The sequence below is a fragment of the Lactuca serriola genome, chromosome 4 (genome assembly GCF_051521515.1).
Source record: "Lactuca serriola cultivar US96UC23 chromosome 4, Lser_US96UC23_V15, whole genome shotgun sequence".
Lineage (NCBI taxonomy): Eukaryota > Viridiplantae > Streptophyta > Magnoliopsida > Asterales > Asteraceae > Lactuca > Lactuca serriola.
In genome coordinates, this window is record NC_136411.1 from 132,965,863 (window position 1) to 132,989,050 (window position 23,188).

At 34.5% G+C, this 23,188-nt stretch overlaps 3 protein-coding genes across 11 annotated transcripts; 1 reads left to right on the plus strand and 2 right to left on the minus strand.

Moving 5' to 3' along the window:
* The first annotated feature begins 5,760 nt into the window (after nucleotides 1–5,760).
* LOC145102590 (ATP-dependent Clp protease proteolytic subunit 2, mitochondrial-like) lies at nucleotides 5,761–9,656 on the plus strand. Of its 9 annotated transcripts, none has more exons than XM_079040021.1 (7): nucleotides 5,761–6,472; nucleotides 6,618–6,804; nucleotides 7,543–7,634; nucleotides 7,997–8,233; nucleotides 8,342–8,441; nucleotides 8,590–8,653; nucleotides 9,441–9,656. In XM_079040021.1, the coding sequence occupies exons 2-4, from the start codon at nucleotides 6,661–6,663 to the stop codon at nucleotides 8,010–8,012; spliced, it is 252 nt and encodes an 83-aa protein (XP_078896147.1). In that variant the 5' UTR covers nucleotides 5,761–6,472; nucleotides 6,618–6,660; the 3' UTR covers nucleotides 8,013–8,233; nucleotides 8,342–8,441; nucleotides 8,590–8,653; nucleotides 9,441–9,656. The 9 variants fall into 9 exon arrangements, with proteins under 9 accessions (XP_078896147.1, XP_078896151.1, XP_078896152.1 ...); XM_079040025.1 differs by having other exon boundaries at nucleotides 5,761–6,227; XM_079040026.1 differs by having other exon boundaries at nucleotides 5,761–6,196.
* Nucleotides 9,657–13,289: 3,633 nt separating this feature from the next.
* Nucleotides 13,290–15,322, minus strand: LOC145102591 (adenylate kinase 4). The gene is made up of 6 exons (XM_079040031.1): nucleotides 15,073–15,322; nucleotides 14,280–14,425; nucleotides 14,089–14,208; nucleotides 13,844–14,011; nucleotides 13,632–13,721; nucleotides 13,290–13,537 (listed from the first exon to the last, which is right to left on the minus strand). The coding sequence occupies exons 1-6, from the start codon at nucleotides 15,185–15,187 to the stop codon at nucleotides 13,439–13,441; spliced, it is 738 nt and encodes a 245-aa protein (XP_078896157.1). The 5' UTR covers nucleotides 15,188–15,322; the 3' UTR covers nucleotides 13,290–13,438.
* A 3,576-nt stretch (nucleotides 15,323–18,898) lies between these two features.
* LOC145102592 (nucleolar protein 56-like) lies at nucleotides 18,899–21,915 on the minus strand. Its single transcript, XM_079040032.1, has 8 exons — nucleotides 21,590–21,915; nucleotides 20,856–21,070; nucleotides 20,611–20,768; nucleotides 20,274–20,461; nucleotides 19,936–20,188; nucleotides 19,708–19,856; nucleotides 19,500–19,634; nucleotides 18,899–19,434 (listed from the first exon to the last, which is right to left on the minus strand). The coding sequence occupies exons 1-8, from the start codon at nucleotides 21,792–21,794 to the stop codon at nucleotides 19,118–19,120; spliced, it is 1,620 nt and encodes a 539-aa protein (XP_078896158.1). The 5' UTR covers nucleotides 21,795–21,915; the 3' UTR covers nucleotides 18,899–19,117.
* Nucleotides 21,916–23,188: the final 1,273 nt, after the last annotated feature.

Here is a 23,188-nt window from a genome sequence, read left to right on the forward strand (position 1 = left end):
AATTGATGAAATCTTTCCTCAAATGGGTCAAGTCTCTGTCCCCATCTCCAACTTATTTGAAGAATATATTAAGCTCTTTGATGAACCAGAGACTACTATTCTCTCTGAAGCTAAAGCGGATGACAACAAAGAAAATAATCTGAAGAAGGTAATTGATGAAGCTGCTAAAATAATGGAAAGCGAACCTTCAAGTTCAAGTGGATCTCAAGAATCTGCCAAATCTCAAAAGCCTAGTGAATCTTCCCATTCTACTATCCAAGAGGAGAACTCATCAACCACCATACCCAATGAACGTCCAGTCGAAGGGGAGAATTCTAAGCCCGAAGCCGAAACTGTTTCATCATTCGAGGGGGAGAATGTAAATACAAATGATGATGATGATGATGATACACAGACAAAAATCGAAGAAGAAGTAAATGTTGAACTGGATCCCACATATGATCCAAATTACCCTCCCCTCACCAAATGGAAAAAAGATCATCCAAATTACCCTCCCCTCGTACGAAGCCTGAGTTGACTCGGCTGAGTTGAATCCATTGACTCCATTGACTTGCTGACTTTGACAAAGTTGACTTAGGGATATTTTGGGTATTTGAGCAATTGTTGAATATTGGTATATATCTATTGAATAGGAGACCTGTAGAGCCCGTATTTGGAGCAATTATCGTTCAGCTTTTCATCAGACTGTGAAGTGAGTCTTCCTCATTGTACTTATGGGTCGAAGGCACCAAGGCTGACCCACTGGATTGGATATCCTGTTATATGATAATATGTTATTATGCTGTAGAGATCTATTAGATTGGTATCCTGGTATATAGGATGTTAGCATGCGATAGTGATATGTAAATATGTCTGTTTGTCTGATGCCTGGTAATATGTTTATCTATTATGTGTATGTCAACATGTTATGGTTGGTTGGGTCGAGGCAGTCAGATCGGCCCTAAAGAGTGTGGGCTCCATGCTGACTAGCGGCAAGATCGGGCCTAAATATCCGAAGGTGATCCTTGATTGACCCACATATCACTGGGGTCACATCAAGGATGCCTCTAGTAACCTCAGATGCAATGAACTCGCATAATCCATCATCAGTTGGTTCAGTGCCCAAGCCCAAACTAGATCCAGATCCTGAACCTCGTGCCCCACCGCGTGTCGTCACCATGCTAAAACATAACATATAAACAATTAATACACGTACGAAGAGGCTCACACTCTCGAATTTTCTTGAATTCACCATGGCCTTCCTTGTCTTGGGTATAGATCATGTGCTTTCAGTAGTACGGGGCTAGTACTACCTTCCACACCTATCCATACCCTCCACAAAGACTGTAATGATTCCTTCAAGTCATTTCCTTTCTATCCATTACCCCTCTCATATATAGAGCGTCCGCGTGCCAAGGCATATTCTAAGAACTTCCTAGGATTCCTTTCCTCGCCACTCTATGCTATCAGTTGCAAATGAAACTCCCACTAATAAGATCTGGCTACCACACAAATACAGTTACATACTATCGGTACTAGATAATTCTTTGAATGAAAGGTCCCACACTACAACGATTGGACTCAAACAAGAGCTGCGGAATAGAGTTAAACCTAACCTTCTAAAAATATCTAATCTCAATAATACGTAACCAAACGCATTCATCCACTACTCAGTTTGTACTAATGAAAATGCTTATAAGTACAAAGCATGCAACATTCGAGCATAAAGTAGTTCAAATTAGAACATAACATGAGCAGGCCATCCTATCAGATAACTGATCTCTCACTAGCATGCAGATCTATAAGCTCATACAATAGGCGCATAAAGATATATCTCCTAACATTCTATCATGCAATCTTGAGCAGATCATTAATCCTAGTCTAGCATGCGATTCTCATATCATATCATAAAACATTTAACATGTATGGGTATTTTGGGAAAACTTACTTGAGCTTGGCTGATTGCACGCATCGCACCCCATCATTTATTAAAAATAAATTACTTCTTTTTATGAAAATCTACCAAATCCTCGGTTTGAGTTCAGACACACTTGAGAGTATGCATGAATCCCTCAAACCAAGGCTTTGATACCAACTTGTAACATCCCAAAATTTCCAGATAATTTTTTTTTTCATTTCGAACATCCAGTAGTTATGTCAAAACAAACAAAAGTGTATCATAATGGAAATAATATCATAATACAAATCCCAAATCACATAATACGGAAAAACGCAGGAAGATGCGGTGCGATCAAGTCGGGCCCTTCCCTTTCGAGCTGGAAGTACTTGAAACACAAACTAAAAACCGTAAGCACAAACCTTGGTGAGCTCCCCCAAAATACCACATACCATACATGCATATCAGTCAAAACATAATTGGGTCTATTTCACCCCCTCGGTATCTTTCAACCGGTATCGGGTCTATTTCACCCCCTTTGGTATATTTCAACCGATAATGGGTCTCTTTCACCCCCTTCGGTATCTTTTAACCGGTATTGGGTCTATTTCACCCCCTACAGCTAAGCATACAATCGTATCACGAAATTCACGAAGACAACATGCATAAATAGATATAGCATGGAATTGTCACGAAGATAAATATCATTATACTAACATAATCTAGTGGGCCGGTATTGGTGCCTTTGACCCATGAGTACAGTGGAGGAAAATCACATCGATCAAAAGATAGCAAATCTCACTCCCGAATCCGCTGCCCAATGGTTCCTCACGTTGAACATAATCAATACCAACTTTAGTTACTATCTAAGGTCAAGCTTATAATCATTTGACCTAACAATGGTCCAAACCCAAACTAAAGGACTATAAGGCCCAACACATGCCCAAGAGCTCCAAAATGGCCTAGGGCCCACAAATGACCCAATACCACAAAAAGGTCTACGACCCAAACTCAACAAGGCAAAAGCCCAACTAAACCTGAGCCCCAAAAATACAAAAGCCCACAGAGGGACGTACGCGCGACGTACCTGGCTTATACGCCCAACGTACGTGGCTGATTAAGAATCAGGGTGTTGGACCAATACGCGCAATGTACTTAGGAGTACGCGCGGCGTACTAGTCAGACAGCTAAACCCACCCAAATGACTTAAATCGTTAAACTTATAATGTCCAAACCTCAAGTCAACATCAAAACAAGGTCCTAAACCATAAAGTCAAATACTTTAAGCTTTTGCATGGCTTAAAAGGTCAAATCTTTGATCTTAACATACTAACTTCATGAAACAACCCTCAACCCTTGCATGGTTGAGCTTAAACCATCAAGACACCATTTTTATGCACAAGGGACATCAGAAACACTAAGATATGTCATCATAACCTTCTGGGGTAGCTTATACTCTCAAGAACCTCCTTAAGGGACCAAAATAAACAGAAAAACCCTAACTATCTAGAACTAAGAGATGAATCATAAAGGTGAGGACTAGATACCTTCTGAATAATGACCAAGGTAGCTAATTTATGGATCCACAAGCTTTAACACCACAAGAGCAACTTCCAAGAGATCCTTCCTTCTTCAAGATAACCAAAAACACCAAAAAATGTCACTTCTAAGCTCAAAACACTCAAATGGCAGCTAGGGTTTCATGGGAGGGCTGTTGAGGGAAGGAAGCTGATGAAGGGGCAACCTCAAGCCTTAAATGGGGATTATATAGGGGTTAAACCCTAAAAATTAAGGTTTGCTGATTCACAGCGTACGCCCAGCATACAAAGGTGCTCCCTCCTGCGTCCAATTCAGGTGAGTAGGCCGCGCGTACTCACATTACGCCCAGCGTACAAAGCCCCTTTCGTCTTTAAAAAAATATCAACACTTAACCAAAAATTCCAAGAAAAAATACCTCACAAAATGGATGTTACAGTTACCTTCTTCCTTTGTAAAGTGTTTAATGAACCTTTGGTATTCTTCAGTGGTTTGGCTGGCAATAGGACTTGAATATGCATCAAGGCAAGCAGCTTTAGGCTTAACTGTTTCACGCTTTCCTTTATTGGGCTACCATTCCGGATAGCCGATTCTTCTGAAGCAACCATCCCAACTATGCCCATCTTTTCTGCAGAAATCACAGTGTTTGACTTCATCGGTGTTCTACTTTGTGTCCTTTTGCACAATTTTATTTCTTGGCTGATTTGAGGTATTGTCTCGCCTGTTTGGAGTGAAATCTTAGAAGGTGTTGTTGTCCATGGAAGGCTTTTTCATCGACGATATGACCATTTGTTGTTCATCCTCGAAAACAAGATGATAAGCAGTTTTGGTGTTGGCTTCATGGAAAGGATCTAAGTTCTTATTGTGGTGAACTCACTATTTAGTCCAATTAAGAATTTGTATAATATACCCTTTTCTTTGGCCTCGCTTAATTGTTTTCCTATCTCGCATGTGCAGTTTCAACAAGAGCATCGTGGTATGGGAGAAACTGATTGAAGTTCATCCCATATACTTCGTAATTTCATGTAGTACGTTGATACAGAAGTGACTTCTTGGTTTGTGATGGTTAGAGACTGTTTGTGTTCATATTCCCTTGGTGCACTTTCTTTGCCAAATCTTTCTTGGAGGTCTGACCCTATTTCAAAACCATTATTTAATGTTGCTTCTGATCCCTTTCTCCATTGTTGTGGTAAGCCAATCCTTCAGCATAACATCGCACCTCATCCATATCATGTAGTTTGGTGAAGTTTCTTCGGGTTTTTTAATGGTTCCATTGATGAAACCTACTTTGTTTTTGGCGAACAAGAAGTTTAACATCTCTTGTGATCAATCGTTGTAGTTGTTGTCGGTGAGCACATCATTGACATGCATTTGTCTGGGGTAATCTGAAATATGGATATAATAAGGGGAGTTTGTATCGATGGTGTTGGTAGTTCCATCGGTCTTCGAAGCATTGGATCCTCCATCATCTCTGGTCATAGTGCCTTTGTTAGAAACAGATATGATCTAGACCTGCTTTGATACCATAAAAAATTTGGTATTGGAAAAACTTAATTCATTTAAAAGGCATTCGAGATTTTATATACAGGAGAAACTAGAAAGTAATAAGGAAACTAGAATCTTGGATTAAAATAAAAGGAGTTATCTATAAGATAAATAGATAAGTCTTGGAGAATAAGGCAAGAAGGATGAGGAAGGATCTAATTTTCTTTATAGGATATCACGTTAACACAACTATATTGCTTAATCTATTGCATGCAACGATCATGTTAAATTTCACCTATATCCAATCACATCCAACGTATTTGTTTTTCAAATTGGTGAAGCTTAATTCCTACATAACTTATAAATATAACCAATAGCATGAACATCTATTATCCTTCCCAAGAGAACACATGCATGAGCCGATATATCCAAGATTTCATTATTCCCAACATTGACATGCTTCTCTTCTTCTATATTAGGACCTATCTCCACATTCACATACGCTTTCCGAATCCATGTGTATTATGGTTACCACCATTTTTATCAATATTTTTGTCCGAATGAACACCATTCATGAGGCCAAAGTTCTAATATTCACAATTGAACCTAGCAATTGATGCAGATAATTATGATTACTAATCCAAAGTGAAGAAAGTATATTCACAACACTATTTAAACTTTAACATTCATTTATATGATGTATTAGTAAATGAATTATTTATAAATTATACTATATATTAAAATTCTCCTCCTTAGCTACAGTAAAGTGGCTAAGGGATTGGCAGAAATAATCCCTTTTGTTATACAAAATTGTCAAATATGATAACTTTTCAAAAGCTTTTTGAAACTTGATTTACACGAACCGGCCAGCACTTCTACTTTTCCACCGCCCTTTGTATCCAATCACAGAAACCTTCCCACCACTTCTTTTTCCTTCTACTAAAACGCCATTCATACCCTTTTCCTTCCACCGTCTATCTATAGCGAGCATCGGTCAACTTTCTTCCGCTCGACCTCTTCGTCACCGCTTCCGCCTATTGTTTCCGATCAGAAGTCGTCGTGACAACCACCGACGCTGGTCACTACTTTGTGTTCTACATCCACCGAGCATCCAATATATATATATATATATATATATATATATATATATATATATATATATATATATATATATATATATATATATATATATACACAAAAAAAAAAGGCTTCAATTCCTGGATACTTGGCACTAAACAAAAAGAAAGACGAGAAAAAACAGTAGTAGAAGGGACGATATCAGAATCTTCACTCTCATCGGTATCGATCGGACCTTTCAACGGTAACAGTGGTTTGTTTTGCTCTTCCGTTCTGTTTTAAGTGCCATATTTTCATATTTAAGCCGAATCTTCTGTTCTCCGCTTGCACCTTCTGTTGGTTTAAGACGAATCATCCTTGATTTTCTTTGAAGTTTTCAATTTCTTGTCGGTTAAAATCGAGTTTGAAATTTTAAGTTCGGTTTTTTAACTACCCTAAGCTTCCTTCTTTTGCACAAGTTTAAAATTAATGTTTAAGGAAGCCTCATATTTAGTAAAGGTATGTTTTTTCACAAGTTGATTATGTTGCTCAAAATTGTACGTAACCTGTTTGATGAAATGCCTCAATCAGGCATAGGGTTTTATTTTGAGAAACAAGAACCTTTGAAAGCATTGATGGTATTTTTTTTGTGATTCTTCTTTAGTATTTAAGGAGATAAACAATCTGTTGATGTGACTGAGAAGAATATGGATCGAGACTACTTTATGACACCACAAGACGCCAAAGAGTTTGGTTTCATTGATGAAGTCGTTGATGAAAGACCATTAACTTTGGTGACTGGTGGTATTAGAAGTGAAGGAAAAGGAAAAGTTTCAGAGTACAATATGAATGTGAGAAATCCCTTTTTTGCCCTCCTTGCATGCTTTTAATCTCACAATTTTTCTGTTAATCAAATGATATGATCTGAACGTTATTAGCTGTTGGCATTTGATGCGTAAAAATGTTTTCATTGCAATATATATTTTTTTCTTTAGATTTCAAATTACTAGGGTATTGGGTTATAGATGAATAGTTAAAATGCAACATTTGCTTATAGTTTGATATATTAAATGATGAAAAACGTTCGGTCTTTTCTAAGAAATAGTGGGATTAAAACGGAAATAAGTAACAGAGTTTACTCATATGGTTAAATGAGTTAGATGTTAAAATGGTTCCAAAGCTTTAACATTAACATAATTATAGGTATAATGCTTTTAGGGAATTTGAAAAGGTTGTCAGGCTTCAAGCTGTTGCCTTGCACATATTTAGTCAAATTGGTATCAAATTATATCACATTCTTATACTAATGACATTTTATTTTGTTAATAGAGGTCATTGGCTGTAAGTTTGTTTGAAGTCGGTCCCCATTAGTTACATTTATGTGGGAAGAAACTATGAATTTAAACTTTGTAGTCCTATCTCCATGAATTATATTGTTTGGAATAATCAACAACCTACATTATTGTGAACTACTCTTCACTTTAACCAACTTATTTTTTATTATGATTTTAATACTTTAGATTGCAAAATCTATATCCAAACGGCCCCTGATATCACATATCTTATGTTTAATTACCTTGAATACGCAGGGGTTCTTGATGTCTTTAGTTGTAACTTTCAACGGCTCTTTCATTTCCGATTCTTGCGGTTTTCAATGGTTGCTTCAATTGGTTTTCTCAAGGTAAACCTAAACTTTTAATTTATTTACATCATGTTTTCTTTTGGTTTAAAGGAGCCAAATCTGTAACATTTAGTTTATGTGTTTTTGCAATAAATTTAATTGGTTTTTTCTATTATGTTATATAAATCATTGTTCCAAATGGTATATGGGAAGTGTTGAAGAGTGTATGAAATACAAACACTTTTTTTTGTTGTCAATCTAATAAAGATGTTGGCATTAATTTGTCAGGGTTCAACTTTTGTCCGATTTTGTGATCAAGTAGATAGATTGAAGTTACATGTTTATTTTTTAGCTAATAATGTTTTTTGTGTTTACTTAATTGAAATTGGAATTTTGTTTCATTTTTTGGCTGTTTGAATCAGATTACTACAAAACTGAAACCAATCTGAACAAGAGAAAGGTTGGTTTGTTCATGTTTTAAGGAATCTGAGAAAGAAAGGTGTTTATTGATGGAGACTTTGAGATCCAAAATGGTAAATTTTACACCTCCATTAGTTACTTGGTGTGTTTTTTTGCTATCTCAGCTTTTTCATGACCAAGTGCTCTCTTTTTCAAGACCAAGTGGTCTCTTTTGTTGGTTCAAAGTATGAAAATTTTCTGTAAGTTTTGCTAAGATATAATTTATTTTAGATTTTCATTTATATCTAATTTTTATGTGTATTAAGTGCTTTACAACGATAGATTTTATGATTTTCTCATTGCCAAAGGTACACGAACTTGGAAAATGAAACAAACAGATTGAGAAAAGAATTTGAGAATTTACAGACACTTTTTTCATAAAGCATGCAAACGGAATTGTACACACAGGTGATTATTAAGTTATTATCAGGTGCTAACATTTTGTATATATATATATATATATATATAATTTTCCCATTTTCAAAGGTTATTATTGATTTCATAAGTATAATTATGAGTTACAATGTTGGAGTCCTCTTCTTCCTTTTAACTATAGGTTGTTATGGATTTTAATTAGAGGTGCTGCAGTTCTGCTATTGGAAGAACTTGACCATGCTAAGGTAAAATTGTTTTCCCTTGATGGTTATATGACCTAACAAGAATAGATATTTTGGGGAGTTTATTTCTTACTTAAATTCACCATTTTTTCCCTAAAACCGCATTGGTTCACACTTTATGTCCCTACAATGTTGCATCTACGAAAAATGACAACTTTACCCCTAAAATCATATTTGGTAACCCTTTGTCGTTGGGTGTTAAAATTCATGTGAAATGGCCATTTTGTCTTTAAATTCACCTTTCATAAGGCTTTAAGTCACTGGCATGTTATCAAAAGAGCATCAGAATTGCATTTGTATATTTTTTTTTGTGTGTGAACTTTTTGGTCTTAAATTTGGTTTGGAGGACATACAAGACCCCTTTGATAATGACCCATATTCTTATGGGGTGGGGTTACTTATACTTATACCCCTGCCTAAACCACTTTCAATCTTAGGGCTTGTGACCTTTTAAACCCAAATTGTTGTTAATGTTAATTTTATTATACATTATTTGTTAACAGAGTTTTAGATGTAGAGGATAGATAGTTATAAAATAAAATCGGAAATATATGAATAAATATTTGTCATCCATGGTATTCTGGGAACATAAACGGCTGAAAGCCTTCCTTTGGTTTCTATGTTACTTTGACCTGGATGAAAAGCTGACTTGATTGAACAATTTATTTCTTAACTGAAACATTTTTCATATATATCGTATGTGTTGTATTGTATTGTGTTGTAAAAAAGTAAAATCATCTCATTATTGTTGTATTTTATGGTGTCATGTGACAAAACTGCTACTATGAAGTATCGGGTTGACCAGAGCAACAATTTGAGAAGGCATGAAGACGAGAAAGACCTGAATGCATGACAATTACATGCAGAATCTATGTTGCATGCATGGCAACTTAACAATTTGTGTTAAGTACTAGATCAATAACATTGTTTATAATGAAAATACCCTTTAACCCCCGCAACGCTGGGGAAAACTTTTCTAGTTTATCTATAAAAATAATTTATCCAAGTATAGAAAAATAAGAACCTTGTTATAAATGTTTTGAAGATAAGTAAATATTACGTGAATTAATTGATATTTAGTGAGACTCAAAATCTGAGTTTACAAATTAGATTGATACAATTAAACACTAATTATATAACAAGTAATCTAAATTTAACTGTGTAATTGAACTCAAGTTAGTTTAAATTTTAAAGGTGTTATCTTTAAGATTCCATGAGAGAATCATATTAAGGGTGGATAATTGTTACGCCCAAGTTTTAGCCTTTTAACCGGAAATATTTTGAAATATTAAATAAAAAAAGTAAATAAATAAAACAAAGTTAAAAATTTGATAGATTATGAAGTTCAAAATTAATTAGAAGATTAATTTGGGTTAAATTGAATATTTAAAAGTTTGAAGGACTAAATTTGTAAAATTTGAAACTTAAGTTTGACCTTTACATAACTAGGTTTGAGCCCAAAATGTTAAGAAATTCATCTTCTAGGTTTGTTACAGAGGAATTAAGACTTGTTGGACTTTTGGGGAGTCAGTTACGAAAACAAGTTAGAAACTTAAAAGTTTAAGGGGACAATGTGCCAATATGTCAAAGAATAAAACATAAACCCCAAATCCCCCTCTTCCTCCTTGTTCAAACACCGGAGACAATTTTGGAAGAAAACTTTTTGATAAAAATAAAAAATTTAAATTTTAAAAATAAAAATGGAGAAGGATCCGTAGAAGTGTTCAAGTTTTAGTGTCTAATTTAAAGTTGCAAATGTAAAAAACTAATAATATTATTTAGAGAAATCTACATAAATGATCTATGTGGTTTTTCAGATTTTGGGTTTTAATCCGTAACTTTTTTTGGTTTCACAGAAAGTCTCGATGGTTTCAATTTCTATCATATTTAGTCCTCCGACCATATAGAAAGACATTTACACATTTTAAAAAAAAAAAATTCTTTTACATTTTCTTAAACTAAATTTAATTTAGAAAATAATATAAATTATACCCCCCCCCCCCCAACCCCTAAAACACACCCAACTTTATAGTTTTCACTATCGTCTTTCAATCTTTCACGAAGGTATAATTCATGCCCCAATTTCATTTCTATGTCTCTTTACCACTATCTTCCTAGAATCGGGCCTTAACGAAGATGTAATCCATGACCCTAAGCTGGAAGTAGGCGATGATATGCAACATAAATGGTGAGGGGCTCACATTTTATGGAACTCAACATTAATGACAGAATCCGGGTACCTCAGGACTACAAGGCAACGGAAATCGTGACAATGATGCTTATATTTCCTTCATCTCCCGCAACCTCACCGTTCATTCCCCTTCTTCCCTTCCGACAATGGTCAGTTCATCCACTGACTTTCTCGTCTCCATCTTCGAATCACGATGAACCCCACACCATTGTTTCTCAAGATTCTGGAACAAAAGCAAGCTTTTTGATTTCTCAATGCAACTGTAGGATTCGATTTCCCAAACCAGTAGATGCGAAATGGTGTTAAATTATGGAGTTTGATGTTGTTTAATGGTATTTCAAAAGCAAAGTTGTGTTTCATTTTTTTACATGTGTTTCATTTATTCATTACAAATTTGGGTTTTATTTGTTTTTCAAAGCCAAGCTAAAATCGATCATTTCTTTTTTGAGAAGTTTGATGGAGTTTAATGGTGTTTTAAAGTATATTAGGTTTGGGAAAATGCCTTAAAAAAGAAGTAAAGTTTTCAAAATGTTGAAAAAATATCATTATTGTTTTTTTAGTACCAAAAATACCATTAAAGTATACTTTTTGTACACAAAATAACAACAAACTACACATGTATTCAGATAAAACCTTATGGTGGAAAAATAAATTAAAAAGGTAACAAAGTTTCCAAAATGTTCAAAAAATATCATTGTTTTGTAGTACAAAAAATATCATTGAAGTATACCATTTGTACATAGAATACCAACGAAGTATACATTTTAGTACAAAAAAATACCATTGAAGTTTCCAAAATGTTCAAAAAGTATCATTATTGTTTTTTCAGAGCGTCTTTTGTTAACTTCGCTGTTTTCGGATAATGTAGAACACAGATACCGGAGATCATTCTCCGTTGTACCAGTTCACACCAATTGTGCACTCTATTTCATTACCTAAAATAACCGGTTACCACAAGGTTTTATTTGAACACATATATACTTCGGTGGTATTCTGTGTACAAATAATATACTTTAATGATATTTTTATACTAAAAAAACAACAATGGTGCTTTTTGAAAATTTTGAAAACTTCGTACACAAAATACCATTGAACCGGCTATTATAGGGAACCATCAGGTTACCCGGTTATTAATTTAGGGTTATGACTTAAAAAGGTAACGAAGTTTCCAAAATGTTCAAAAAATATCATTGTTGTTTTTTAGTACAAAAAATCTCATTTAAGTATACTATTTGTACATAGAATACCAACGAAGTACACATATGTTCAAATTAAACCTCGTGGTAACTGGTTACTTCAGGTAAACGTAAAAATGACTTAAAAGTGTAATGAAGTTTCCAAAATGTTCACCGCATTTTTTGTTAACTTCGTTGTTGTCTGATTATGTACAAGAAATCATGCAATGTCATATCAGTTCACAACCGTTATGCACTCTCTTTCATTCCATCACTCGATCATTCTTATGGTAACATAAAAAGTAAGTGGATAATAACTTTAGTTAAACGTTCTTGCTTACTAATCACATTATATACCTCAAACCTAAAACATATATGCATTATGTAGATACACATATTATACATCAAGGTTAGTCGTTCATTAGTGTTGCGGCACAAGAGAGACACAAAAGAGAAACGAGTGTGACGTTATGTTATGAGAATTCCTAAATTTGGATGTAGATAGTAGGAGTTGCTTTTAATTCTCTGGACTAGTGAGAGATGAATGGTCAAGAACACTAAGCGTCATGTAGTTGATTTGATGACGATTTGTAGTCAAAACAAAGAGAGAAGCATACGTGTTGGAGCGCTTGAACGACTTGTTTTCTAATTGATTGATTCCTAGTTATGTGTTTTTCTGTAACTATATTTAGATACAAACTGATCAAGTAAGGGAATGAAAGAGAGTACACAATTGGTGTAAACTGGTATGACATGGAATGATATCCGATGACCGTGTTCTACATAATCCGAAAACAACGAAGTTAACAAAAGATGCGCTGAAAAAACAAAAATGAAATTTTTTTAAACATCTTGAAAACTTCAATGGTATTTTTTGTACTAAAATGTGTACCTACACGGTATGCTTCAATGGTATTTTTTGTACTAAAAAAACAATGATATTTTTTGAACATTTTGGAAACTTTGTTACCCTTTAAGTCATTTTTCCGTTTACCTGAAGTATAAAAAATATACTTTAATTGTATTTTTGTATTAAAAAACAACAATGGTAATTTTTGAACATTTTGAAAATTTTATTACCTTTTTAAGTCAATTTCCATTTTATAAACTATGAAAAAATTGAAGTCAAGATTATGATTGGACCTTTGACTTTTTCAATAGGTTTCTCTCCTAAAAATCTAATAGATTATACATTTAGATAAAGAATACGAATTTGGTGTCTTTTGACTCTTATATAAAGAATGAGAAATTAGTAGATCTTTAGCCGAAAAAATTGTAGACGAACTATTTTATTGTTCTTTAGCTCAACTCAAAACTTAGCTTATATCAAGATACAAGTTCCCATAAAAGTATCAAAACCAAAAAATAAAAATTAAATAAAGAGAAACAATGTTCAAAGTAAATACCAAGCTAATAAGATAATCATGAGAGCACCTTCTGGACCTCAGCAGTTACCTCCTTTGGTGGTTTTTCTGCATGCAGATTTGCTACAATACGCTTCTTGCTATAGTAATCAATAACCTGCATATGTCAATAAATAACTTATACATATTTACATATAAAATTCCATTAACTCATAAAATTTAAACAAATGTTAAAAAAATAAGAAACATACTGGCTCAGTCTGTTTGTGAAATGCCTCCAGCCTTGACTTCAAAACAGCTGCTGTGTCATCTTTACGTTGAACCAAAGCTTCTCCAGTCACCTTTGATAATAAGCAAGAAAATCAGACTAAATTTACTCTTTTTACCAATTTATAAGTAAAATAAAAAATAAAATAAAATAAAATAAAATAAAATAAAATAAAAAGATGTTTAGAATTTTTACATCATCTATCCCAGGAACTTTAGGAGGTGCGAATTTTGTGTGGTAACTCCGACCACTAGCAGGATGAATCCAACGGCCAGTAATCCTCTCCTCCAAGATCGCATCATCTATTGCAAAGTTTAGCACTTTGTCAACTTTCACCCCTCTTCTTTTCAGCATTTCATCAAGCTACACATACAAAAAAAAATTAACAAAAAAAAAAACACTCAAATGGTTGATGTTAAATCAAGAAATAGTCTTAATACCTTTTCTGCTTGGACCACGGTTCTTGGGAATCCATCAAGAATGAAGCCTTTTTGACATGAAGGCTTCTCTAAGGCTTCGTTGATAATCCCAACAACTAAGTCATCAGAAACAAGTTGTCCCTGAGAAAGAATGGATCCGGAATAGTGATAAGTAGAAAGATGAGGGGTCGGTTGTGTAAAATTTAAATTACCTTCTCCATGGCTTCCTTGGCTTTAACACCAAGAGGGGTTTTTGCAGCAACAGCAGCTCTTAGCATATCACCAGTAGCCAGGTGGCATAAACAGTACTCGTCCTTGATAATTGGTGATTGAGTGCCTTTTCCTGATCCAGGTGGGCCTGAAGCAAACAGGATTCATCAACAGATAGATCCATTTTGGGGGAAACACGTAAGATTGATGTGATTAGAAGTGGATTGAAAATTCATGTTTCCTAAACCAATTATTTATTGATCATCAAACCAGATTCATCAACTGAAAGATAATTTACATTGCAACAAACATAAGTAACAATGTAAGATACTTTGTAGTTAGTAAGATCATTCCTTTCCACCATTTATTATTCTAACTCAATCAAGAAATAGTAAAAGAAGATCAATCTTTATCAATGTCCTTTACCCTTCAATGACATGATCACGGTTGATTTTATCAGTGACATGCAGTAATAAAATCATGTCCATCCCTTTCTGACTTATCTTAGATTCCATTTTGCTCTAATGGCTGTGTAATTGTGATGAAGATTATGTTTCTGTCTGTTTATTCTCTCCGTTTCTAAGCAAAATCGATAACAAAAACGTTTAGGATGCTTTCATATCGCAGCATTTAAAATATAGCAATTTGATGAAAGCAAAGCATTAACATAACAGAGCGCCTAAAATTAAATCACATCGGATCTGAGGAAATGCACAATGAATATGCATAGAATTTTGGGGAAAACAGAATCGATGCTATAAGGTGGAAAATAACAATGAGAAACAAGAATGTTACCGACGAGAATGAGGCGTTTGTCAGGTTTGGTTGAGCATTTCATGCGACGAAGAAGCTCCGTCATTAGATCTACCGACGCAACATCCTCTAAATTCGCCGCCGCTGAAGTTGCCATTCCGTCACGTAGGATTTTTTTGGGTTGATCTTTTCAGAAATCGGTCGGTGAATTGTGAGGAAAAGGATTAAACGAGCGTCAAATTGGATGCTAGGGTTCTTTCAGTAGTTCGTTACTTCCCCAGTTTACTTTCCTCGAACTTCTCGAATCTTGATATGCTTGAATTTCAAGCATGGCAGATTTGAAAAGTTGTATCAAAGTGAAAATTCCAGTTTTACCCTCCTAAAGTTTGATTTCTTTTTTTCTTTTTAATAGTAAATTTTTTTTTAATAGTAAAATTAATGTTAGGAATTAGAACATCACTCAATTTTTTCGGTTTTTATTTCTCAAATAAAATTTGAATATTCAACCTTTGTCTCGAAGGATATTTTTTATTAATTTCTGATACTATTAAATATTTAGCTATAACTTTATAATAACTTCTTTCTAGTTGGGTCACAGTTAATTGAAAAGCTAGTTTATTTTTTAAGTTTTTTTGAATTGTCATGTTTGGCAGACCAAAAAATATCTTATAAGCTAATTTTTAAAAAAGTTATTTAGATTAGCTTTTTAGGAGCTTTCTAAAACTTTTCAAATATACTCCTTAATTAATTATAAAAACACATTTTTTTAAATGTTTTTTATGTCATTTTATATTTTTCAGTTAGTTCTACCAAAAGTTATTTTTTATCACATAGTTTTTTATTTAACATCTAATTTTTCAGTTATCAGTTAACGACTAGTTTTTAGTACGCCAAACATAGTCTTAGTTTAGTTTAAAGATAATGACTTAAAATGGTAATATATTTCTTTATTTTTATATATTTGGTCATTGAGGTCTTTTTTGTCTATATTTGACCATTTAATTTGTTTTTTTATCCACATTTAATCTTTATAACCGGTTACTCTAGGTTAAGTCAGAAAAATGACTTTAATACGTAACATATTTTTCAATGTGTAAACATTTAATCCTTAATGTCTTTATACACATTTAATCCTAATGTCTTTGTACACATTTAATCCTTGTGACCGAGATTTTGCTCACTACACCCTACATGAGACAATCATTAATGAGGTGTTGTCATATGCGGCTCATTCTTCACTTATATCAATAGCATAATTCACAAATCAATCAAATAATGTTGGTGCCTTACTTTCTCCAAGTAGAAGATTGTCTTCGTCTTCGAGTCAATCTATCTTCATAGTAGACAACGAGTCTTTTTTTCTTGGAAGTACAAATTCGAGTTGGGAAGAAGCAATCACAAAGAATCTTGTTGTTTGTTATGAAGATAGATGAAACTTTTTGTCAGTGTGTTCTTTTGTCTTGGAAGTGCAAATTCTTTTAGCGTCTTCCTTAATTCTTTTTGTCTTGGAAGTGCAAATTCGAGTGAAGAAGAAACAATCACAAAAAAATTTCATTGTCTGTTATGGATATAGATGAAACTGAAGACGAATACATCTTTTGTTTGGAAAAAACTAGGGCACCAATATTATTTTACCGATCTGTGAATTAGGTAAGTGAAGGATGAGTCTCGTATCAGAACACCCCATTAATGATTGTCTCACATAAGATGTCGTGAGCAAAATCTAAAGAAACTGGTCATAAGGATTAAATGTGTACAAAAACATTAATGACTAAATGTGTACAAACTGAAAAATATATTACTTTATTACGTCATTTTTCCAACTTAACATACAGTAGTCGGTTATAAGGACTGATATAGACAAAAAAAAAAAGTTAAATGGTCAAATATGGATTTAAAAATTAAATAAATAAATAAATAAAACTTAGTTAAATAATATTTACAAATCAAAAAATATATTACCATTTTAAGTTATTATCCTTTATTTTATTATGTTTATGATATCAACTCAAATGACAACGGCTACATATTCATACGATGTAAAAGACATATCATATTTTTGCTTGGGCAAATAAATGATTGTTTTCAAAAAACTTATATTTTCATATTTGTTAAGCTATTTTATAAAAAGTTCGGATTGAATTATAGATGATATAAAACTCAATAAATCCAATTTTTATTTGTTTATTAGGAGCTACAATCCAATGCCAGTGACCATTATCAAAGATTGTCACACCAGAGTTGGCAACCAGATGACCGGGTAAATGGTCTAACTCTTAAACAAATTGATAAACCATATGTCTTAATTGTGGCAAAAAATAATGCAATATCAAAAACGAATTTCCATATAAACTTAGTAATTTTTGTAGAAATTAACCTTTATTTAACATCAAGTTAGTTTAGACTCAATGTTCATTTGACTCAAAGGAAAAAAGTCGGATGTTAATTCTAGTTATAGGATCCGAGGACAAATTTTTCATTTTCATGCAATTTGGTTATCTTATGCTGATGACGCCCATTTTGTTGGTGAATGGTTTGAAAACAACATAAAGAATCTTGTGCGTATACTCTGATGCTTCCACATCTCATCCAGTCTTAAAGTTAATTTTCGAAAGTCCAAAGTCTTTAGGATCGGGATTACAATGCGTGAAGGCAACCGTTGGGCTGCCCCTCTCGGTTATGAGTCAGCGCCACTTCCCATCACTTATCTCGACGTTCTTGTGGGTGCTAACATGAACCTTGAGAAGAATTGGAGGCCAATAATTGATAGATTTTAATCCAAATTATCTGCATGGAAATCAAAAACTCTCTCTTTTGGTGGAAGGTTGACCTTAATTAAATATGTGTTTGGTAATCTTCCTACTTACTTCCTTTCATTATTTGTAGCACTTGTTGTAGTAATTAATACACTTGAAGGGATTAGAAGGCAATTTTTATGGGGAGCTTGCGAGAATAAAAACAAAATTAATTTTGGTGGCATGGGATTAGGTTTGTGCCCAAAAGAAAGTGGTGAGTTAGGTGTTGGAACAATTCAGGCCAACAACATATCCTTAATTGTTAAATGGTGGTGTCGTTTCAAAGTGCCCCCCCCCCCCCCCTTTCAATCTTGAGCCATGTAATAAAAGGGATTCATAACTTACAATATAAACCAGATGGATACATGTCCATAAAATCGGTTACAGGTGTTTGGAACAACATTGTTGTTATCAAATTTGAGTTTCAGAAGTTTGGGATATCAATTGCATCAGTGATTCAGTGATTAAGAAACATGTTAATGCAGGTGACAAAACTTTGTTTTGGCAGGATACTTGGGTGAATGACAACACCCTCAAAGAAGCTTTCCCCAATGAGATTCTTGGGTATTCACTTGGTGCAATGTTTCTCAACCTAATTTTGATTCGATCAATGAGATTCTCAAATATGCTGCAAATTGGGGGCATAGTCCTAAAGAGAGAAACGCATACCTTTGTGTATGTTATGGAGCTATCCTCAAATATGCTGCAAATTGGGGGCATAGTCCTAAAGAGAGAAACACATACCTTTGTGTATGTTATGGAGCTATCCGGTGGACATGGAGGGCAAGAAACAACATCATATTCAAAAAGATATGTTTATCTCCCCAACCAAAGTGGCACACAACATTCAATCTATGACGATTATATGGGTAAAACATAAGAGAAATAACAGTTATGTTAAATGGATGGGCTGATTGGTCCAATTGTCATGTTTCATGTATTTAATCTCTTTTGTACCTTTTTCCCCGTCCTAGCTCCTTGCTAGTGGTTATTTTTATTTATATAATATTCATTTGTCGGTTTAAAAAAAATGCAATTTGGATATCATTAAAGGGTTAAGATACGAAACACTGTTGAGGCATGATCTATATTAAGACCACATTAAACATGAAATTAACTGTAATACATCCATCTACACCAAAACTTTGACATAAAATTAACCTAACTACCTTCCAACCTTTTGTTTCTAATCATCATAATAATACTTCAAGCAACCAACAACACGATACCAACAAAAAAAAAACATAATAATAATAATAATATCAAAATAGCACGTCATATCATCTTCTTCTTCACTCAGCTGCTGACTTTTTCTTCTTTTTCTTCTTTCCTTCACTTACAGCAGAAACATCCTCCATTACAACATCTTTGCTCTTCTTCTTCTTCTTCTTCTCTGTTCCATTTTCTTTCCCATTCTCAGTAGTAGCTTCTGTCTCCTCTTCTTCAAGAGCTCTCTTCTTTTTCTTCTTCCCTGATTTGGTTTCAGCAGCATCTCCATTTGTAACAGTGTTGTTCTCTTTGTCATCTGTCTTTGCTTCACCATTGTCTTTTGACTTCTTTTTCTTGCTCTTCTTCGAAGATGGTTCAGATCCATTTTCAACCTCCATTTCTAAAGACAACAAAATTATTCAGTTTTTATACTATAATAAACAAAATCAATGTAAGTCAATATACCTTGATTTGCAGCATTCTCCATAGCAGCTTTCATAACCTCAATGTTCTTACGAGGTGCAACACCTTTGTCATAAAAGTCAAGACGCTCTTCCACTTGCTCACGAAGCTTGTCTCCAAAAGAAGTACCACTTCCCTCTGTTTATCATTAAAAACTTAATCTTTGACTTTGACTTTGACCAAAAAGATAACTTGTAAAACACAAACTAACCTGAGAAACAATCAATTCGAGAAGCAATTGAACATTTGTTAGCCAAATAACGAGCCATTCGACCTTTGTTTTTAGCAGATGCACGCCCGATAAAAGACGAATGAAAGATAAGACCATATTTCGGTGTGTTACCCTTTGTTTTCAGAGCCCTAAAATAAGAAAAACAAGATTAATATCTAACTTTTTTTAGCTAAAAGAAATTAGTGGTTGTGGATAATGATATTAGACCTGAAAAGGGCTTTTTCAGCACCAAGGATTTGAAGGGTAGAAGAAGGGCATTTTGCAAGATTTGTGAGGCTTCCAGCATGAGATATCAATCGAGCACCAACAACTTCACCAATTAATGCAGCCAAATTTGGTGCTATGTCACTCATTTTAGCAACAAGATAATCATAAAGCTTCTTTCTGTATTCAGCAAGGTCCATCACACGTTGTGCAAACATCTGGACATTAATCAGGTCAACTGGTGACAAATCTTGACCTGAAAAAAAGAAGATAGAATGAGATAATGTTCTTTTTGTAAATATAACCACATAAAAGTGTAGCAAAGACAAATATAACCCTACCCATGGAAGCTTTAGCTGCTTCAATTACTTCCTTTGCTTTATCTTCATCACCAAGGATATCTACTAGCCCATCTAACTTATCTTCAGACAACTCTGACTTGTCATTTATGTATTTTGCAAGTTTAGCATAAAGATAGTTATCATTGACAATCTTTACTAGCTCTGGGAAGTGCCATGAGTACCATTCCCTGAATTAAAAATCAGACATTTTAGTTGTAATAGAAGAACCTAACTCTCATGGAGAGAGAGAGAGAGAGTTAACGAACCTAACTCAGACATTTTAAATGTAAAATGTAAATCAAGATTGTGATTTGAGAGAGAGAGAGAGGGAACGAACCTAACTCTCATGGAGAATGAGTTTACATCCTTATCAAGGGTATCAAGAAGGAAGATTGCTTGAATGACCATATTGTCAACTCGGTTGACATTAAACTTCACTTTTGCTCTGCTGTAACTGTGGCCTAAACCAAGTTGAGCTTTCTCCAAGTCACCAGGCTATATATAAAAAAAAAGGAGATTTTGTAGTTAGGGGGATTTCCAGAATGAAATATATTAAGAGGAGAAACTAGAAAAGAAGAACACCTTGAGATTCTCAATGAACCTATCGAAATGTAAACGAACACCTCGAATGAGCTCAAGAACAAACTCATTACTCTGGCAGGGGATCTTGGTTTCTTCATATATGTGAGATCCAATTTTGGGATCAGCCACTCCTAAGCTGAACTTCGGCTTTTTACCTTCTTTGACTTTAGGAAGGCTAAGCTCGAGGAAGTTCCTCAACTCATCAGTCATTTGGCCTGAACAAATTCAAAAAAAGTGTATAAAACTTGTTAGAACACCAACATAGAAAGTAAGAAGGATGATGTTCTTAAGCTCAAAACTCGACTTATTATAATGCTTAACAGGGGAACATTTCCAAATTATATGTGTACTGAAGGAATAGAAACTTATCCTATCAAAACTCAACTTATCATTGTTCAAGTTCTATGACAGACCTACCCAAAGCAAAACACAAGAAATTTCAATGAAAAAGACGCTGCATGACAATATCCTTGCTATTGTTTGTGCTATTTGTCATGACAGAAAAAATCACCAACTGAAAGTGCCTAATCGTGAAATATTTTTCCACATCCCTCTCAGCAACAAACAGAAGACGAAAAGCTAGAAGCTTAATAGCATACAAACAAAACAAATTGAACACAAATTACGAACAAACGCTGAAATTTAGTTACGAAAGTATATCATAAAAACTTACTGCAGCCATTTTCAAATAACAAGGACATGTATGTGTATTCATGTATATATTTGGTATGTACCTTCGGAGACGGCATTGCACTGGTTGAGAGCATCAAGAGCCGATTCAAAAGGATTAAAAGCGGCGAGTTTGACAACCTTCCCAAAGCGATTTAGATCAACTACTGAGTTACGAACAGCCTCTGTGTTCTGTCCAATTTCATCAATACCGTGGGCCAAAAACAGACCGTAACCGGAGGCAGACTCGTATAGAAGATACAACGCCATGGAAGACCAAAAGCTCAAAGCTCAGTTGTGCTGGTTTTCTAACCCGCTGTAAACTGAGTTTAGGGTTTTGGCGTCGCTTTTCTCTCTCGCTCTCTTTATGGTGAGCGGCAGGGTTTTCTAGGGTTTTAGACTCCATTTATGGGTAAAATAACAGAAAATAATAAAGATTACTATTTTTGCAGTTCAGCCCCTGTGTTATCGTCATAGTATACAATTGGCCCTTTTTTTAGGCTCAAATCATCACTTGTAATTTGTAGAATGTAAAATAAAAGGGTTATTGCCATAAAACCCTCCAATTTTACACAAAATGTGCGGGTTATGCCTAAAGATGGTTTTCTTCCATTATTGTCTTAAAATAGCCCGTTTAGTTTCATTTAATGTTGTTAACCGGTTTCACCCTTAGGCAACCGGTAACCCTTGCCAAGACAACCCATTAATGTTGAAGGACATTTAGAAGGATACTCCATTAAGCATAAAGATGCACGCCTTGTCACTCACCCATGCTACTTTTCAGACGAAGGAAACTTAAATAGGTAGACTATTAGCGTATAACATTTGAATGTATAGATAGGATCTTTTAAACTTCCTTTTATCTAGCTAGTTGTTGTTATTCATTATATCTTGTACGTGTATAAATACATCAATAAGATACTGATACAATTGAGGGGAATACTTCTTTACATGGTATCAGAGCGTTGGTTATCCAAACCCTAGCCATACCCCCTTTTTCTTTCATTTCATTCTTTTTCTCGTTTCTTCTTAATGGCATCTTCATATGATTTTGCCATTCCTCTTGCCACTATTCTTCACCTTCTCACCATCAAACTCAACTCATCAAATTATCTTCTCTGGAAACATCAAATCCAACCTCTCTTGTCTTATCAAAACCTTCTTGGCCATGTCGATGGTTCGAAATCAGCCCCTATTCTAACCATCGAAGTTGAAGGCAATCCCACTCCTAATCCAGTTTACACTACGTGGCATGAGACTGATCAAAGGGCCCTTTTAATCCTTCAATATTCACTATCCGAGGAAGCCATGGCCGAGACTTTAGGGATGTCTAATGCCCGTGCGATTTGGGTTGCTTTGGAACAGGCCTACAGCCATGATTCCAGAGAAAGGCTACAAACATTGTGTGATTCTCTAAGACAACTTCAGAAAGGCTCATCCACAATAACTGAATATGGCAAGAAATTTAAGGCAATTTGTGATCAATTGTCGGCTATTGGTTCCCCGGTTTACACCACTAATCAGATTCACTGGTTCCTGTGCGGCCTAGGCTCCGGTTTTGAATCGTTTTCAACAGCCCATCGTGCTGCTCCTGTTTATCCATCCTTCCGTCAACTCCTCTCCTAGGCGGAAAGTCACGAGTTATTTCTCTCCTTCGTTCATAG

What these genes read in the sequence shown, in the direction of transcription:
- LOC145102590 (XM_079040021.1), top strand. Translation starts at nt 6,661, where the DNA reads ATGGATCGAGACTACTTTATGACACCACAAGACGCCAAAGAGTTTGGT. An exon ending in TTTCAGAGTACAATATGAAT is followed by an intron (nt 6,805 to 7,542) that starts GTGAGAAATCCC and finishes TTGAATACGCAG; the next exon opens with GGGTTCTTGATGTCTTTAGT.
- LOC145102591 (XM_079040031.1), bottom strand. Translation starts at nt 15,187, where the DNA reads ATGGCAACTTCAGCGGCGGCGAATTTAGAGGATGTTGCGTCGGTAGAT. An exon ending in CCGTGGTCCAAGCAGAAAAG is followed by an intron (nt 14,012 to 14,088) that starts GTATTAAGACTA and finishes TTGTATGTGTAG; the next exon opens with CTTGATGAAATGCTGAAAAG. An exon ending in AAGTTCCTGGGATAGATGAT is followed by an intron (nt 13,722 to 13,843) that starts GTAAAAATTCTA and finishes TTATTATCAAAG; the next exon opens with GTGACTGGAGAAGCTTTGGT.
- LOC145102592 (XM_079040032.1), bottom strand. Translation starts at nt 21,794, where the DNA reads ATGGCGTTGTATCTTCTATACGAGTCTGCCTCCGGTTACGGTCTGTTT. An exon ending in GGTTCATTGAGAATCTCAAG is followed by an intron (nt 20,769 to 20,855) that starts GTGTTCTTCTTT and finishes TTTTATATATAG; the next exon opens with CCTGGTGACTTGGAGAAAGC. An exon ending in TCATTCTCCATGAGAGTTAG is followed by an intron (nt 20,462 to 20,610) that starts GTTCGTTCCCTC and finishes TTTTTAATTCAG; the next exon opens with GGAATGGTACTCATGGCACT.